The sequence below is a fragment of the Podarcis raffonei genome, chromosome 4, assembly GCF_027172205.1.
Source record: "Podarcis raffonei isolate rPodRaf1 chromosome 4, rPodRaf1.pri, whole genome shotgun sequence".
NCBI lineage: Eukaryota > Metazoa > Chordata > Lepidosauria > Squamata > Lacertidae > Podarcis > Podarcis raffonei.
In genome coordinates, this window is record NC_070605.1 from 72,136,473 (window position 1) to 72,153,512 (window position 17,040).

Here is a 17,040-nt window from a genome sequence, read left to right on the forward strand (position 1 = left end):
TATGTTTCTTGAATCGTGTGTTTTACCTACAGGAGATGGTAATTAAAGTTGGCTGGTAGCGCAGGATTGCTGATCTTTCCTTTAGGCATTAGCTCAGGATATTTACTCATAACTTCCAGGACATGCAGAAGATAAGGACTAGTACCAGATAATGGGCTCCTTATTTTATATCAGGTTATGCCAACTGCTCTATCATGATCTATGACAATGAACCATGGGGGGAAATCGTATTTGTGAACACCCTTAGACTATCTGGTGCAATGATACAGAGTTGCTTTGGCAGGAGCTTCTGTGGAAAGGGGAAATGGTGGCGGACAGCCAGGAGCACCAAGACGAGTTCTGGTGGCACATGCCAGGGGGTTGGACTAGATGACCCCCACGGGTCCCTTCCAGCTGTACCATTCTGCGATTCTATGCCCCTTGCAGGCGGCGTGTCCCACGTGGGCGCATGAATCGCAGAAAGGCGGGCGCGCAGGAAAAGGGACGGCAAGTTAAGTTGCGCTTTTGCGCGAAAGGGGATTTCCCCACGCCGCTCGCGCGCTCAGCCAATGGGCAACCGAGGGGCGCCCCTTCGTCGTCTCCTCCCGCGAAGCTCAGTCCGCCGCGCGCTCCCCTCCGCCTCCCAGAGCCGCCCACCAGGCAAAGGAGAGCCGCCGCTCGCGCCTGCTTGCAAACGCGCCGCGCAAGACGCAGGAGGCAGAGAGCCAGCGCGGGGCATGCTTGGCGCGGGGCGCGCTCCTCTTGCTAGTCCCGAGACGCAGCAGCTGCGGAGGGAGCCGGAGGGGCAGAGTCCGTCCGCGGGGCAAGAGTTTGGCTGCGGAAGCGCCTCGGTGGGGAAGTAGGGAGAAAAAGAAAGAAAAAAAGCCCCAAGCTCGCTGGTGCCTCTTGTTTCAAAGTGTTCAAAGAGAGAAGCGCCGAGAGGACAGAAGCGCTCCAAGTTCCCTGTTCTGTTACCCTGCTTTGCATTCCTTCGCTTTTCACTTGGCTCTTCAATAAGAGTTCCTGGATTTACTGCCTAACAGGGGTGAGGAAAACAGAGAATAGATCTTGGGAAGGATTCCTGAGCTCCCGTTTTGTTTTGTTTCCCTCCCCATTTTTTTTTTAAATCTTAAGATGTGTATCTATTTCCCGCCCCTTCTTCTCCTCACATCCCCACTTTCCCCGGATTGATGCATCTCAGAACTGGGAGTTGCAGAACCAGGAAGGAAGACTGCTGAGCTCGGCTCAAAGCGCGCACCTTCGGGGTGGGGTGTGAACTACGTTTGCGCGCAGCTCTGGAGTCCACGGAAGAGGAGACCCAGAAAGGCGCTCGAGGCGGGGGCGTCGGCGGGGGTGGGGTGTTGCTCGGGCAGGCAGGCGAAGCGCCCGCCCGTGGCACTAGCTGTTCTTTGCTATTCGTCGACAGGATGGATCCTGCAAGCAACAGTGTCTGACACTCTTGGCCAACAGTAGGTAATCTCTCGCGCGCTCTCCACCTCTTGCATGGCTTGCTGCGCCTCCCGAAGGCAATCTTGCTGAAGGAGACTCCTCCTGCCCCGTAGTCAAACAGCCTCAACTGCTTTTGTCATTATATTTTGTTTGAAAGAGAGAGAATAAATTGCACAAGCTAGTGGACTTGCAGTTGTTGCTTTGGAACGATTAGAAAGGATTGGAACTTTGTCTGGCTTAGTTTGAATTTCACAATCCGCCCCTTTGTTGTTGCTGTGTTTGAAAGGTCGGGATGAAATGTGGAATAGAAACTCACTTTCTAGAGATGGAAGTGGCGCTTTCTCCCTCCCCCTCTCTTTTTCTTTCTCTCTCTTTTTCTTTCCTCTTTCTTTCCCCAAGGGATATATCGCTGTAATGACTCAGTGAATTAAGGACATTCTTCTCTAATGAGAAGCATGTGCCCTCCAAATGAAGCTAGGAGTGGAAAGCACATCCAGCTCAGGTATCCCTTAAACAGTGTAGCTCTCAGGCACATCACCTTCAGCTGCCCTGAGAAGGGCTGGGGAAATAATCAGCCTGCCTTCCTTCACCACCTACTCGTTCTCCCGCCTCCAGGAGGAAACCTGAGGCCACCTTGGGGGATAAATCCTTGGACTTGATCCCACCACAGCCCCTGCCCAGACAAAACGCACATGCAGGATGGAGTGTTGTGAAATCATCTGCAGAGGGATCGACACAAGACGGTCCTTTGCCCATCCAGAAGTTAAGCTCTCTCTGACTTCACCCTGTCTGGTCTCCCAGATTCAATGTGTCTTCCTTTGCATCATCAGCACTGTGTTTATATATAGCCCTTTAGAGTATTCAGAGCCTTCCTAGCACCTCATACATTATCTCAATAATCCTGCTTTCTTGACCCTTAAGGTCTCTGCCTAGGTAATAACTCTAAACAATCCCTAGGGGGCGGTGGGAAACAGTATGAATGCTGAGATGGAATGGGGCAAGCAGGATTTCAAAGCAGTAATTTCCTCTGCTGTCTTACGTTTCCTCTATTTTCTCACCCTTTCCCCCAACTTCTCTGTTCTAGAGAGCAAGGAAGATGTTTGGAGTTGCAGGATGTCCCCTGCAGATGCAGGGATGCTTCTGATAATCCAATTCAAGCACATCACCCACCAGTTTGTACCACTTTGCCAAAGTTTTCTACCCTCAGGGGCACACATCTAAGGCAGTGTTTACATGTGGCCCTCAGAGGGGTGGCTGTCAGTGTGGCCCTCAAACTGAAATTGGAGAGTCACCCCAGTCTAAGCCAAGATCTCTTTATCCCTGTCACATGTTAGTGTCTTTGCACATCGCCATCCCCATAGGCCACTTTTCAATAGGAGAGATTTGGTAATTAGATCCAAGTATTATATTCCTTCTGTTATTTTGGTACCCTTGGAATTGCTTGTTCATTGCTTCACTGGTGTTATAGAGTTACAGGCTTGGAAGAGATCAAAAGTCATCTAGTTCAAACCACTTTCCCTCTCCACAGAGCCTATCTCCACAGAGCTTAAATTAATATTTCAGTTATTTTATTTATTACAGTTGCATCCCAAACTTCTGCTGATGAGCTCAGAGTACTGTATATAGATCACCAGCTTGCGAGGGTGATTGGAGGTCCAACGTGATGAGGGTGACATCACATGTGATGCAACATCCTGATGTGACACATGTGACGTCGAGAGGAGCTGGGAGCAGAGCCAAATGTTGTGGCTGTGAGGCTTCAGTGGCCAGTTACTCCACCTCTTCCTGGTTCCACCACTGACAGAAGGCTGCTTCCAGCCTCCTTCTCTTCAATGGCAGGAGGAGCAGCAGTTTGCCACTGAAGCTGTACCACACTCAGCTCATCATTGGGCAGCCCTGACCCCCTCCCAAAATATATTAAGGGGGAACAAAACAGCTTGACCCCCAGGAGCTGGCATCCCTTAGCCTTTGAGTTCTGGTGACTTGCCCACTAATTAATCTTTATCGGCTAGAGGCAAGTGAGAGTACCAAAGTACAGTCGTATCTTGGATCCTGAACGCCCTGGAACTCAGATGTTTCGGCTTCCGAACGCCACAAACCCAAAATCAGAAGCCACAATTTGGCTTTTGAACATTTTGGAAGTCGAACAGACTTCAGGAATGGATTCCATTTGACTTCCAAGATACGACTGTAAAGCTTTCTGACTAGAACGGTGGTTATTCACTGTTGATTATATTTTACTACTTGTTTGTGCCCTGCTCCCTTCTAACCACAACTCCTCCTCTGATGTAGACTGGATCTCTGCTTGTGTCATAATGTGATCTGCTGCTCTTCAACCCATGACCTCTCTTTACACATCCTCTGTTTTTTGCTCTCCTGTGCACCAAGCCCAGATTCCTAGACTTGACTCTATCTAGCATGCTACTTGGCTTCCTTCTACTGGTAACCACTTTTCAAAGTAATCATCAAACAAAGGGGAAACGGGCTCCTGTAACTCTTAAAACAGAGCTTTCCAAATTTTTCATGTTGGTGACACATTTTTTGGACATGCCTCATTTCACTATACAGTAATCCAGCTTTACTATCAAACCGGAGGCTAAGCTAACCCCTTTCCAGCCCTGGGAGGAGTGTGGGGAGCATTCGCGTGACACACCTACACACTGTAGCCGACACACTAACATGTCACGGCACACATTATGGAAATCTCTGCTCTAAATGCTACATAAGCTTGCAGATTTTGGCAGGGGCTCCTTTTCGTACTCATGTAACATAATAGCATGACATGCTGCCTTTGCTGAAATTCCTTCTTCTGTATGAGGGTTAAGCACCCTAGCAGTCACCAACCACCAAACTGCTAATAAAACAAGGTCCTTGGCCCTTTCAATGCAGTTTATATCCATTACAAGCTAGAGAAATTTAGGAGAAGTGTTTTTTCCTGTCAAGCACAGTGTAGGTACAGGACAGGACACAGTGCAGGTACATTCTTTCTCCCCTGTGATTATTAAAAAGTGCAAATTCACCTTCAACCTTACTAGAAACTCAATAGCAGGCTCACTGGTCACTCACATCCATGAAGCAGGTTTCACTGTATTTCCCAACTACTGAGTAGCAGATTCCCGTAGCAAATGATATCAAGGGCTGCTGTTTATTGTGGACCTGGTGGTGCTCATGAATGCATGTTTTGTGCAACGTTCACTTGGCATTGTCCTCCTCAAATTCCACCCTATATTATTTTTTCCATTTAAATCAGATTTTCCACAGAAAACTCAATGAAGTTAAAAAACACACAAAACCAAACAAATCACTAAACTGGTAAATTCACATTAAATGGGGTGGGGAAGCTGAGGTGGCATTTTGATGAGGACCCTGAAAAGTCTTCCATGCATGAGCATCACCAAATCCTCAATAAACTGCTGTATGGAAGTGTCCTGTCATTTGGCTCATTTGAAGCATTTACATGTCCATTATTGGCTTTGACCCAACCTCCAGTGGACTATTCATATCCATCATCAAGGTATGTTTAGGAGGCATGGTGTTGTCTTTGCTGACCCTACACCTAACATGCACATCCCCTCCTGCTCAGTCTCCAACCTTGTCCTGTTGAGCCGTCTGAATGAGACTTGAACTAGAGTTTGCTTGAAAGCGAGTAGAAACCTCTGTGTGATTGGGCACCCTCCTTCATCAGGATCCCTGATAGCTAAAGCAAATATGAATAAAATAAACCCCTTCAGACCTCTCCTGCTCAACAAAGGGAAGGATCAGAGAATGAGCAGGTTCGTCAGAACTCACCTGGACATTGGGGCCAGGCATTGTGTGTGCATCCCTCACCATCATCACTACCAGACCCCAACTTGAGCATCTGTGTCTCTCCATGCCTATCTCTGCCATCAGAGACTGGAGTACCACTCTTCCGGCATGGAGCTCCCCATTCCGATTCCCAAATATGCAGTCAGAAGAAAGTACCACCTGTGGGATCCTCACCTGCAGAAAGTCCACAAATGAGGGGAGGGAGTGAACTGGCTTCACTGCTGTCACTCATTAGCATTGAGCCTGGTCACTGTGCAAGCTCCAGTTTGGCACAGCAGTTCCCCTGTACTCCGCCTTCCACTCTGACTGGTGAAAGCAAAAAGGGTGCAGAGGTGATGATGTCTCTGCTGCCCACCTGGGATTTGGATTGTTCTGTCCACCAGTAATTGTGTTTTTGAATGTTTGAATAAGTTGCTTCTTTTTTAATCTCACATCTTCTCGAGGAAAAGACATAGATAAGCAGCACATTACAAAGAATATTAAGAGAAGGCACCAACTGAGAAACAGAAATACCTATATGTAGTCCCTGTGTGATTCAACAAGTATTCTCATTGCAATCATCTTCTAAACCCAGAAACAGTGCAAATGCCAGCATTTATACTGTGATGGGCTTAGATAACATCAACAGAGCTCTCTGGTTAAATTAGTAGTTGATATCCTGATACAATTGCTAGTCTTCATATATAGCTTCTCCATCATTCATATTTTAAATGTTCATTTCTGTGTAATAAGAACTTGTGAACTTTAAAAAGCCATTATTTCTAGCCAGTACGTGTTTGCCATTGTGCCAAATGTAGGAAGCATAGGAACCTGCCTAATACCAAGTCAGACTATTGGTCCATCTGCACTGTTTGGCAGCTGCTCTTCACGGGTTCAGGCAAGAGTCTGAAGATTCCAGGGATGGAACCTGGGATATTTTTGCATACAAAGCATGTGCTCTGCTACAGAGCTACAGCTTTTCCCTAGGGTCTTCCATCTGTAGGGGTGGAAGGCATTGTGACGGCATAATGCATTTTCCATTGTTATGGATCTTCTTATTTAAAAGGAAGAAAGAAACCTCGCGGTACATCATTTTCCACTTAGAGGCCTGAGCCCAGGATTTTGAGTAGGAAGTCATCTTTTGATGTTGTAACTTCTGTCTGACTCTAAGCAGGAATTATATGAATAGAAGTAGATGATTATTAGTCCTCTAAAGAAAAGAAAATATGGACTTCCGGAGGCGGCGCGAAACAGCAATGGCGGTCCTCTTCAGTTGTTGAAGAGGGGCTCCGCGGAAAAGGGTCGTGCGCTGCGGCACAGCGACGACCCGTTTAGGAAAACCACGGGTAGAGTGAGCCCGTGGCCGTGGGATTCGGCGGGCACCAGGAGCGACCTCGGATACGCAGAAGGGACCCCGTAAGGGGCTCCGGAACGTGGAGGGGGTAGCGGTGCTGTGAATCCATCGCTCTTTCCGCGGAAGCGAAGCCGCGCGGCTGCTGCTGATGAGCGCTGACCTTTCTTCTTTGAACATTTGATTGGAAACAACAAACTCGTGAGTAAGAAATTTGAGGCTTTATTTGGACATCAAATTGGTGAATTTCGGCTGAAAGCGGGAGACGCTAAAAAGGAAGTCAGTCTTCCGTCCCTGTTTAAAGTACTGAGCAAAGTTTTTTTAATGCGGAAGCGTTGAAAGGAGTTTAAAAGAAGTTGGAACTTACCCTGCAAGTTTGGATTTGATTGTGAGACTGTGCTATACCTCTCTATATTTTGTGGATTATAAAGTTATAAGCCCCAGCTCACGGGCTGCCTGGATACAAAGTAACATCAGACTGTGGCAACTGTGTATAGAGACATAAAGTTACATTGGGCTACTTTGCAGTTACAAAAAAGGAACTGTTGTTCACACCTTCGCAAAGAACCTTTATCATCTGCAGTTTAAAGTGAATTTAGAGGGTTTCCCCCCCTTATTTTGGATTTTACCATATTTGGGAATTAAATGGTGGAAACTTTTGGGGAGCTCCCCCTGCTGGATTGTGGAAATATAAACCTCTGAGAACTGCTGGTTGTTTTGGAAATCTTTTTGCCTGGATGATTGCTTTTCCCATGGGATTTACAATTTGACCTTGAAACCTAGACAGTTGTGGAATGAGTGTGGCAGGAAAAACAAGGGCTGCCAAGAAAGCAAAACAAACTGAACTATTGCAATCAACTTTGCCTGTGCAGCCACGTAGATCATCTGTTCCAATTGTGACAGGTCTGCAAGAAGGACAATTTAAACAGCCAGTTTTGGAGGATATGGCTGCAGGAGGATTAGACCCTATTTCTAAAGAAATATTGGATCAACTGGCAGCATTAAATAAGAAAGCTGATGAACAAGCGGCTAAATTTGACCAGGTTACAGCAACGATTAATAAGTTGACAGACCAAGTTGCTCAAAACACACAGGCGATAGGAAATTTTGAAAAGACTATATCAGAGAACCGAAAATTAGCTGAGGACGCAAACACGAAAGCAGACCAAAACAAAAAAAGGATTGAGGAATTAAGAGGGGAAGTAAGACCACTGAGTAGACAGGTCACTGAACAACAGGCCTATCTGTCTATGGCGGAGCTGAAAAACCGGGAAAGTAATCTTAGGATTAGAAATATTCCAGAACTAGAAAAGGAAGATTTGGCTGGCTTTTTGACTGCAGAAATATCCAAGTTCTGGGGTTTGGCAGAAGAGAAAGACTTCAAAATCGTCACCGCTTTTAGATTGGGAAGAGTGGCCAAGAAAGATAAACCAAGGGATTGCTTGATCATATTGAGATACAAGCAAGAAAAAGACAACATACTTGGCCTACATTTTAAAAACCCATTGGTGATACAGGGAAAGACAGCAGAAATCTTCAGAGACATACCAAAACAATTGTTGGACTTAAGAACTACATACAAGGATCTGGCAAGATTATTAAGAAACAACACAATCCCTTACAGGTGGGAATTCCCCCAAGGATTATCTTTTAATTTGAAAGGGAAGAAGGTGAGAATCAGAACAGCAGAAGAGCAAGAAAAATTCCTAAACGATCACGGGGAGGACCTTCGAAAAGGGACAGCAGGTACCTGGCCACCCCCCACGCCTGGTACAAAAGATCCACCTCCAGACATAGACGAGAAGGGAGACAACCCCATCGGCTAACAAGCTGATCCAGGATGTCTCTGCAGCTTTTTAGTTGGAATATCCATGGGGCAAATTCCCCTGAAAAAAGGAAAAGGATTTTTCACATTTTGAGGAAAGAACAACTAGACGTCATTTGTCTCCAGGAAACCCATGTGACTAGGCTCCACAGAAGAGTGCTAATAAACAAGCGACTAGGCCAAGAATTTATTTCATCAGCTAAAGAAAAGAAAAGGGGAGTCGTGATATATGCAAAGGAGAGCCTAGCACCAAAATTTGTGTTCAAAGATGAACAAGGAAGAATTTTGGCGATCGAAATACAATCACAAGGAGAAAAATTTTTGATAATTGGAATTTATGCACCAAATGAGGGGAAATCTGAATTTTATGGGAAGCTGCATGAGACAATGCTGGACCATATGGACTATAATAACATCATTCTGATGGGAGATATGAATGGGGTTGTCTCCACACACATGGATAAGTCACAAAATCAAAATGTGACTAAAGATGGCAGACTACCAAAGACTTTTTTTGAACTCACAGACAATATGGACTTGATTGATATCTGGAGGACAAAGAACCCCCTAGGTAGAGAGGGAACATTCTTTTCTGAGGCCCACCTATCCTGGACAAGAATCGACCAAATCTGGATATCTAGAGGACTGGCACCCAAGACCAAAAAAGTAGAGATCTGCCCTAAAACTTGCTCCGACCATAACCCCTTGAAAATGGACTTGAGACTTACACCAGCTGGATCCTTCAGATGGAGAATGAATGATGCATTGTTTAGAGACCAGGAGATAGTGAAGAAGGCCCAAAAGACGATGAAAGACTACTTTGAACTAAATTTGAACACTTCGGTGGAAAAAAAAACAATCTGGGACGCAAGCAAAGCTGTTATGAGAGGGTTTCTGATACAGCAGAATTCTATTAAGAAAAAACTCTGGAACGGTAAAAAGGACAAGATCTTGGAAAGGATAAAAGACGGAGAGAAAAAGTTGAGACTAAATCCAAAATCAAAAGAAGTTTTGAGAGAAATAAAATTCCATCAAGCACAATATGCAAAACTGATAAATCAAGAAGTTGAATGGAAAATCAAACAGATGAAACAAAGATCATTTGAATCGGCAAATAAATGTGGGAAGCTGCTATCATGGCAGCTGAAAAAGAGACAAAAACTGAACTTTGTTACCAATCTAGAGGTTGAAGGAGAATGTATTCAGAAACCAGAGGAAATTAGAAAGTGTTTCCAGAGATATTTTAAAAAATTGTTTTCCCAAGGACCCCAAGTGGAGACTGAAATAAATAAATTTTTAAAAAGCTATGGCCTACAAAAACTAACACAAGACAAACAAACTGACCTGAATTATAAAATAACCCAACAGGAAATCGAAAATGCCATTCAGAACATGCAACTAGGCAAATCCCCGGGCCCAGATGGACTTACCTCCAAATACTATAAGATATTGAAGGAATACCTGACTCAGCCATTGATGGAGGTATGTAATCAAATTATGGAAGGGAAGGGGGCACCAGAATCGTGGAAAGAGGCATTCATCACTTTGATACCAAAATTGGAATCTGAAAAGACTCAACTTAAGAACTACCGTCCCATCTCACTCCTAAACGTGGATTACAAGATTTTTGCTGACATTTTGGCAAATAGATTGAAAAAAGTCTTAAATGGAGTTATTCATAAAGACCAAGCAGGCTTTCTCCCTGGCAGGCATTTGTCAGATAATACTAGGAACATTGTTGACGTTCTGGAACTTCTACAGACAAATTTGAATACAAAAGCAGTTTTGATATTTATAGACGCGGAGAAGGCCTTTGACAATATATCTTGGAAATTTATGAAGAAGAATTTGGAAGGGATGGGAGTGGGAAGGGCGTTCCAAAATGGCATAGATGCAATATATTCAGAACAAAAGGCTAAATTGATAGTAAACAATGTGGTGACAGAAGAGTTTAAAATTGAAAAAGGAACACGACAGGGGTGCCCCCTATCACCCTTGCTATTTATTTCTGTCCTTGAGGTTTTGCTAAATTTGATCAGGAAGGATCAGCAGGTGGAAGGAATACAGGTCGGAGGAAAACAATATAAACTGAAGGCCTTTGCAGATGACTTGGTTTTGACATTACAGGAGCCGGTGTCCAGCACAAAAAGAGTATTGGAATTAATTTCTGAGTTTGGTCGGGTGGCGGGATTCAAGTTAAACAAACAAAAAACTAAGGTTTTAGCAAAAAACTTGACACCTTTAGAAATAGATGGGTTTCAGAAGGAAACAGAACTAAACGTTGTTAATAAAGTGAAATACCTGGGGGTCAACTTGACTGGGAAAAATTTGAATCTGTTTAAAGATAATTATGAAAAATGTTGGTCTGAAATTAAAAAGGATCTAGAAATCTGGTCAAGATTGAAACTTTCCTTGTTGGGAAGAATTGTAGCAGTAAAGATGAATGTATTGCCAAAAATGCTGTTTCTGTTCCAGACCCTACAGATCGTGGACAGAGTGGAATGTTTTGGAAAGTGGCAGAGGGACATTATGAAGTTTGTCTGGCAGGGCAAAAAGCCCCGAATAAAATTTAAAATATTAACAGATGCAAAGGAAAGAGGGGGTTTTGCCCTGCCGGACTTAAGGTTGTATTATGAAGCTGCATCCCTCTGCTGGCTGAAAGATTGGTTTTTGCTAGAAAACACTGATGTCCTAGATCTGGAAGGGTTCAACAATGCTTTTGGGTGGCATGCATATTTGTGGTACGACAAGGTAAAGTCTCATAAGTTGTTTAAAAACCATATTGTAAGGAAATCTCTGTTTTCTGTCTGGACTAAATACAAGGACTTATTTGAAAACAAGACTCCGAGGTGGTTATCACCGATGGAGGCTAAAGCCACAAAAATACTTAATATGGGGGGTGGCTGGGCAAAATACTGTGAAATAATAGAAAGAGTGGGTGACACTTGGAGGTTGCAGAGCTTTGAAAAATTGAAAGGGAAGGTGCGAGACTGGTTTCACTATGCCCAAATTTTAGAGATCTTTAAAAAAGATAAAAAAATTGGTTTCCAGGTGGAAAAATCAAAATTAGAACTAGAATTACTTGAACCTAAGACGAAAGTGCTTTCAAGAATGTACAACTTGCTGCTTAAATGGAATACTCAAGATGAGACAGTCAAATCAGCCATGATAAAATGGGCACAAGATATTGGATACAACATTATGTTTGAGGACTGGGAAAGGTTATGGACCACCGGTATGAAATTTACGGCATGTAGTGCCTTAAAGGAAAATATTATGAAAATGATGTACAGGTGGTACATGACCCCAGTCAAACTTGCAAAGATATACCATTTGTCTGATAATAAATGTTGGAAATGTAAGGAGGCTGAAGGAACTTTTTACCACCTCTGGTGGACATGCCCGAGGGTGAAGGCCTTCTGGGAAATGATTTATAACGAGTTGAAAAAGGTATTTAAGTATACCTTTCAGAAGAAACCAGAGGCCTTCCTCTTGGGCATTGTGGGCCAGAGGATACCTAAGAAAGACAGAACCTTCTTTCTATATGCAACGACTGCAGCAAGAATTCTCATAGCTAAATACTGGAAGGCACAGGAGCTACCCACACTGGAAGAATGGCACACACAACTGATGGACTATATGCAACTAGCCGAAATGACTGGCAGAATCCGAGACCTGGGAGAAGAGGCTGCGGAAGAGGATTGGAAAAAATTTAAGGACTATTTACAAAAACATTATAAGATATATGAATGTTAAAAATTTGCTAAGGTTTGAGGTAAATATGCTTCAGTATTGAAATTCGGAGTTGATAGAAACAAAGTTAATGATTGAGAAAAGTTTTAATTTCAGAGTGAATAATTAGATGAAAATACAAAAACACAGGAAACAAGGTATTAATTTGCTGTTTATATTTATTATAAAGAATGCAGGGATGGAGGAGATGGGGAAGTCCAGTGGATGATGAAAAAAAAAAAAAAAAGACTTCGAAAAATGAATTTTTTCTTGTTTAATTTCTTTTTCTTTCTGTAAAACCGCTTTTGTTGTGTTATTGATGATGGATTTAGATTCTGGAAAAAAGCAATAAAAAATTTATAAAAAAAAAAAAAATAAAGAAAAGAAAATATGTAAAATATTGATATGCATTAAAGAAACACTGTGTTAAGTACAAAGTTCTTTGACGTGCCATGGAGTTATTTTTTAAAGAAGGGGCAACTATTGTATTAACCTGACCACAGACATTTGAGAAGCCCCTTCAGCCTCTTGAACCGCTGCTTTAGAGTCATAATGGCTTGCATATGATGCTGATAGGAAAGGAATGACAGCATTATTGCTTGCAGATCTAAGAACTTCGGAGTATACACAAAGAAATAGCTTTGTAGAGGCTAATGGCTCAATCCCATGAGCCATTTTTCTGAGGAAGCGGCTTGTAGGGATCAGGAATGAGAATTCCAGCACGGATGTGAGACTGTAACTCACCAGTTGCTCCAGAGACTATAACTCGCCAGTTGCTCCAGAGCTTCAAACAAGCTTATGGCAAAGCCGCTCTTGTGCTACTCCTTGACTCACACACAGCCATGTAAGGATGTCTGTTGACAGAAAACAAACCAGGTCATGGATGGCATAGCAGAATCAAGGGAAGGGCAAACAGGAAGGGAACAAGTAAACAGAAACAGGCAAGAGTCATGGAGAATTAGATCAAAATGGCCTGGGGTGAGCTTACATCCGAAGAGCGGGTGGGGCTGACTGGTGAATAGGAGGAATTTGAGAGGCACATCGGGGGTTGAGCTCTGATTTAACTCAGATTGGCTCAGAGTAAGCAAAGCTTATTGTTTGAGGAAATAGGTCAGATTATTCTAAGGAAGTTCAAGGAGAATGGGGAAGATCCTTCCTTGCTTGACATGTCATCGGTCTTTTTCATACTTTGCACCAGCCACGGGTAGTATTAGGAGTTATCCATCCATACAGCCATGCTTCAGCTGCAGCAGAGCAAGTAAATGCTTGCAGTACTTTATCTAAACCTCATTCATTGGCTCTAAATGTTTAAGATCTGCCTTTTGGTTATTTAATGGGTGTGAACTTGTGTTAAGTCTTAAGTATATGGGTGTGTTCTGCTCCCACTTGTTACTTCCTTTGTGTATGTTTATGAGAAGAGTGCTTGCGGGTGGTTTCTTCCACGTTGGGGTTAATTTGGTAGCAGTGTTTTAAGTGTGATGGATCTGGGTTCTTCACATGTTACTCCATGAAGGGATTCCACACACTTAAGGAAGTAGTGAGGTCATCAAACTGGCCACATGAAATGCAGAGTATCTACATAGTCATGTTTGACATCTATTTAAAAATTAAACTAGTTCTCTCTCTTTTGAATTAAACAGGTATAGTGAGATGAATAAATTGGTGAAGATGCTAAAGCAAACATATTTGGGGGCACTATCCGTGGTGCTGATTCTCTCTCTCGGGCTTCCGGAAACTACACTTGCGTGTCCTCATCCATGCGCCTGTTATGTTCCCACTGAAGTTCACTGCACATTTCGGTCCTTAGCAGCTGTGCCAACGAGAATCTCTAAACATGTGGAACGAATCAATTTGGGGTTTGTATTGCAATTTTACTGCGGCATTTTACATTCTTTGAGAGTTCATCCCACTAGTTTGAAGCATTGTGCATCACATGAGCTGCAATGTGATACCATTACTGTACAGATTAAAAGCCTTCCATAAAGAGGAGCGTTTATGGGAATTGATCTTAAACTACTGTGATCTACCTACATTTATATTTAACATTTTTGTGAGACCCAGATAAATGCTACTGATTTGTCTTCAGTATATGAGCAACACAATGAGCCAATGGTGAATGTGCATTAGCATTTGCTGTCTTGCTACAAACCTTTCTCCTGCCCACATCATGATCACTTCATTTTCAGAGGGGAGATAACAATTGTTGTAGCACTAATAATCACTTCTTATCCTTTTTGGAAAATAGATCTCCAGTTTCAGTTGAACTTGCTTTCTTGCTCACTTCTTACATTCCAACCCTACCAGTCTTGTTTCTTCTAAGCTCTTAAACAAAGACCTTAACCAGCTAATTTTATATTTACCACACCTGTCTTGGTCATGGATATTTGATAAGCTGTACTCTCTGTGTGTCCATGTCCCAGCAATTTCCTTCCCTTGCTTTGCTCCAGAATTTCCTACTTCCTCTAGACTCTAGAGCATCTGCTCTTACTACCACCATTGCTATTGCTTTTATCCTTTCTTCTGCCTCTGTTTACCTGGGTTGTGACTCTCCTCCTGCCCACACTGGGGTTCTCCCCAAATCAATTGCTGAATTTGTGTATAGACCACTTAAACAAGCAGCATCCCATTTTGCCTACAAGACTCAAAATATACAGAAATAATTGCTGTACTACTGTCTCTGGTGCTGCTTCCCTAAATGATGCCATATTGTAATAGTGGCCTACAAAAACCAAGAGAATAACCACAACCCTCCACAGTGGCTGCTGTGTAGCATTCAAGGAGAGGAGCCATAGAAGTCATGAGAGCATTTTCATGTTTCTCTTCATTAGTTGTTCTGCTGTGCTACTGTGATTGGGACAGAGGTTAAAAGATGGCCTTCTAATAATGAACCATGGCTTTCTTTATTTAATATGCTCCCTTCAGTAGCTGAGACAACTGCAGTGAAACTTTAGTAAAATGCAAATATACTGAGAGTTAATTGATTGGCCTGTCAAAGGGCAAGCGATTAATCAACTCAGCATTTTTTAATCAGTTTGCAGCCTGAGTTTCTAGATTCACAGTTTTGCAATTTCAAAACCACATATTTATCTTAACAGTTAAATACCTAATTACATGCTATATGTGCAAATCTAGCAGTTTAGCTAGTAGCTGTGGTTTTCTGGTTCCAGAAACTGCTTGGCAGTCATCCATGTTTAAATGTCCTCTGCACAAAATGTTATTCATTTATTGTTACATGTTCTGTTGGCATCCTTGCACGCCTACTGGTTGCCAGTCTCCATATCATCATAGGTTGGATCCCTGCCACTGACTAATATATCCAGCACATGGAGAACACTGTCCAGAAAAGCCTTTTCTAATTAATTGATAATTCCATTAATTTAAGCTGCAACTGAAGAGTGTGTGTGTGTGCGTGCGTGTGTGTGTGTGTGTAGTCAAAGAAGCATTGACTTTTAACACATGAAACACCAGGTCTTGTTAAAATGCTTCATTAACTTTGTCAGGTTAAGTGTATGATTTATGAATAACCCAAAGGTGCCTAAAAATGTCTGGTTTACTCAATGCAAAATGATGATTCAACACTTAAATGTGGTTCTCCCCACCCCCACCCCCCTCCAGGTTTAACAGCATACAGGCAATATCTGGAAACTCGTTTGCAGGCCTTGCAAAACTGGAACTGCTCATGCTTCATGGGAATGACATCCAAAACATACCTAACGGAGCCTTAAAAGATCTGACATCACTACAGGTTGAGTCAAAACGTTTCTTCTTAAAATAACAACAGTTTCAGTCTATTAGCTGTGTTCCCACAAAGCCCAGATGTGCATACATGGGGAAGGAGTAGAGCATCTGTGTTGCATGCAGAAGACCCCCAAGTTCAATCTGTGACATCTCCACACAGGGCTGGGGGTGTCCATTGCCTGAAACCATAGAGAGCTGCTGACTGGCAATACTGAGCTGGGTTAACTGATGGTCCAAAGACAGCTTTGTATGTTTCTATGGAATTAGTATAAACAGTGACTGCCTGGTTGTTGGTGGCATTGGAGAAAGCTATATAAGATACATGATCAGAAGCTCCTGCATACACCCACAAACACCCACCCACCCACATCTGTAGTCTGTATTACTGAACCATGTTTGTTAGTGGGTACACACACACATACACAGACATACAGTAGCACACAGTAGAGCAGTCACTTTCATTCCTCACGTATGTAGGAGTTCCTGAATCAGACTTACAGTTCTGTGGCTCTAATCCACATAAAGTCAATCATACTGTATGTACATCCTACTGAAATCCATTTTGCTGTGTCTTAAGTAAATCCTGCTTATTTTGAAGGGACTGAAGTGTGGCTACATTTGTCTAGTCTGGGCCACTATATTCTCCTGTATTGCTTTATGTGTGCCTATTCTGCAGTGCCATGTTACTACTAAAAAGTATTAACCTATTCGTTTTACCTGGCCATTTAGGTGTTCAAAATAAGCTACAACAAGCTGCAGGTTATAACTGGTCAAACCCTCCAAGGGCTTTCCAGCCTTATGAGATTGCACATGGACCACAACCGAATTGAATTCATCCACCCAAATGCTTTTAATGGATTAACTTCCCTCAGACTTCTCCATTTGGAAGGAAACTTGCTCCAACAGCTTCACCCCAACACGTTTTCTACATTTTTGGTCCTTGATTATTTCAGGCTGTCGACAATAAAGCACCTCTACTTGTCTGAAAATGCCATTAGGACACTGCCTATGGGCATTTTTCAAAAAATGCCACTCCTAGAGAATGTTTATCTTCATGGGAACCCCTGGTCTTGTGACTGCAGGTTGAAATGGTTCCTTGAATGGAATCAGAAGTTTGCAGGTAAGGGAAGATCATAGTTGTTGTTTTACTACATTAGAAATAGACTCCGGCAGAAATTAT

At 43.0% G+C, this 17,040-nt stretch overlaps 1 protein-coding gene across 4 annotated transcripts in view; it reads left to right on the top strand.

Moving 5' to 3' along the window:
• The first annotated feature begins 600 nt into the window (after positions 1-600).
• MXRA5 (matrix remodeling associated 5) overlaps positions 601-17,040 on the top strand; it is a 32,234-nt gene continuing 15,794 nt past the window's right edge. Inside the window, exons 1-4 of one of the 4 annotated variants that reach the window (XM_053387279.1) lie at positions 601-1,024; positions 13,763-13,978; positions 15,738-15,867; positions 16,590-16,980. In XM_053387279.1, coding sequence (XP_053243254.1) covers positions 13,773-13,978; positions 15,738-15,867; positions 16,590-16,980 — 727 coding nt within the window. In that variant the 5' untranslated portion in view covers positions 601-1,024; positions 13,763-13,772. Of the gene's footprint in view, positions 1,025-1,181; positions 1,453-13,762; positions 13,979-15,737; positions 15,868-16,589; positions 16,981-17,040 lie in introns of those variants that run through there. The other 3 variants (XM_053387281.1, XM_053387280.1, XM_053387283.1) reach the window with 3 other exon arrangements.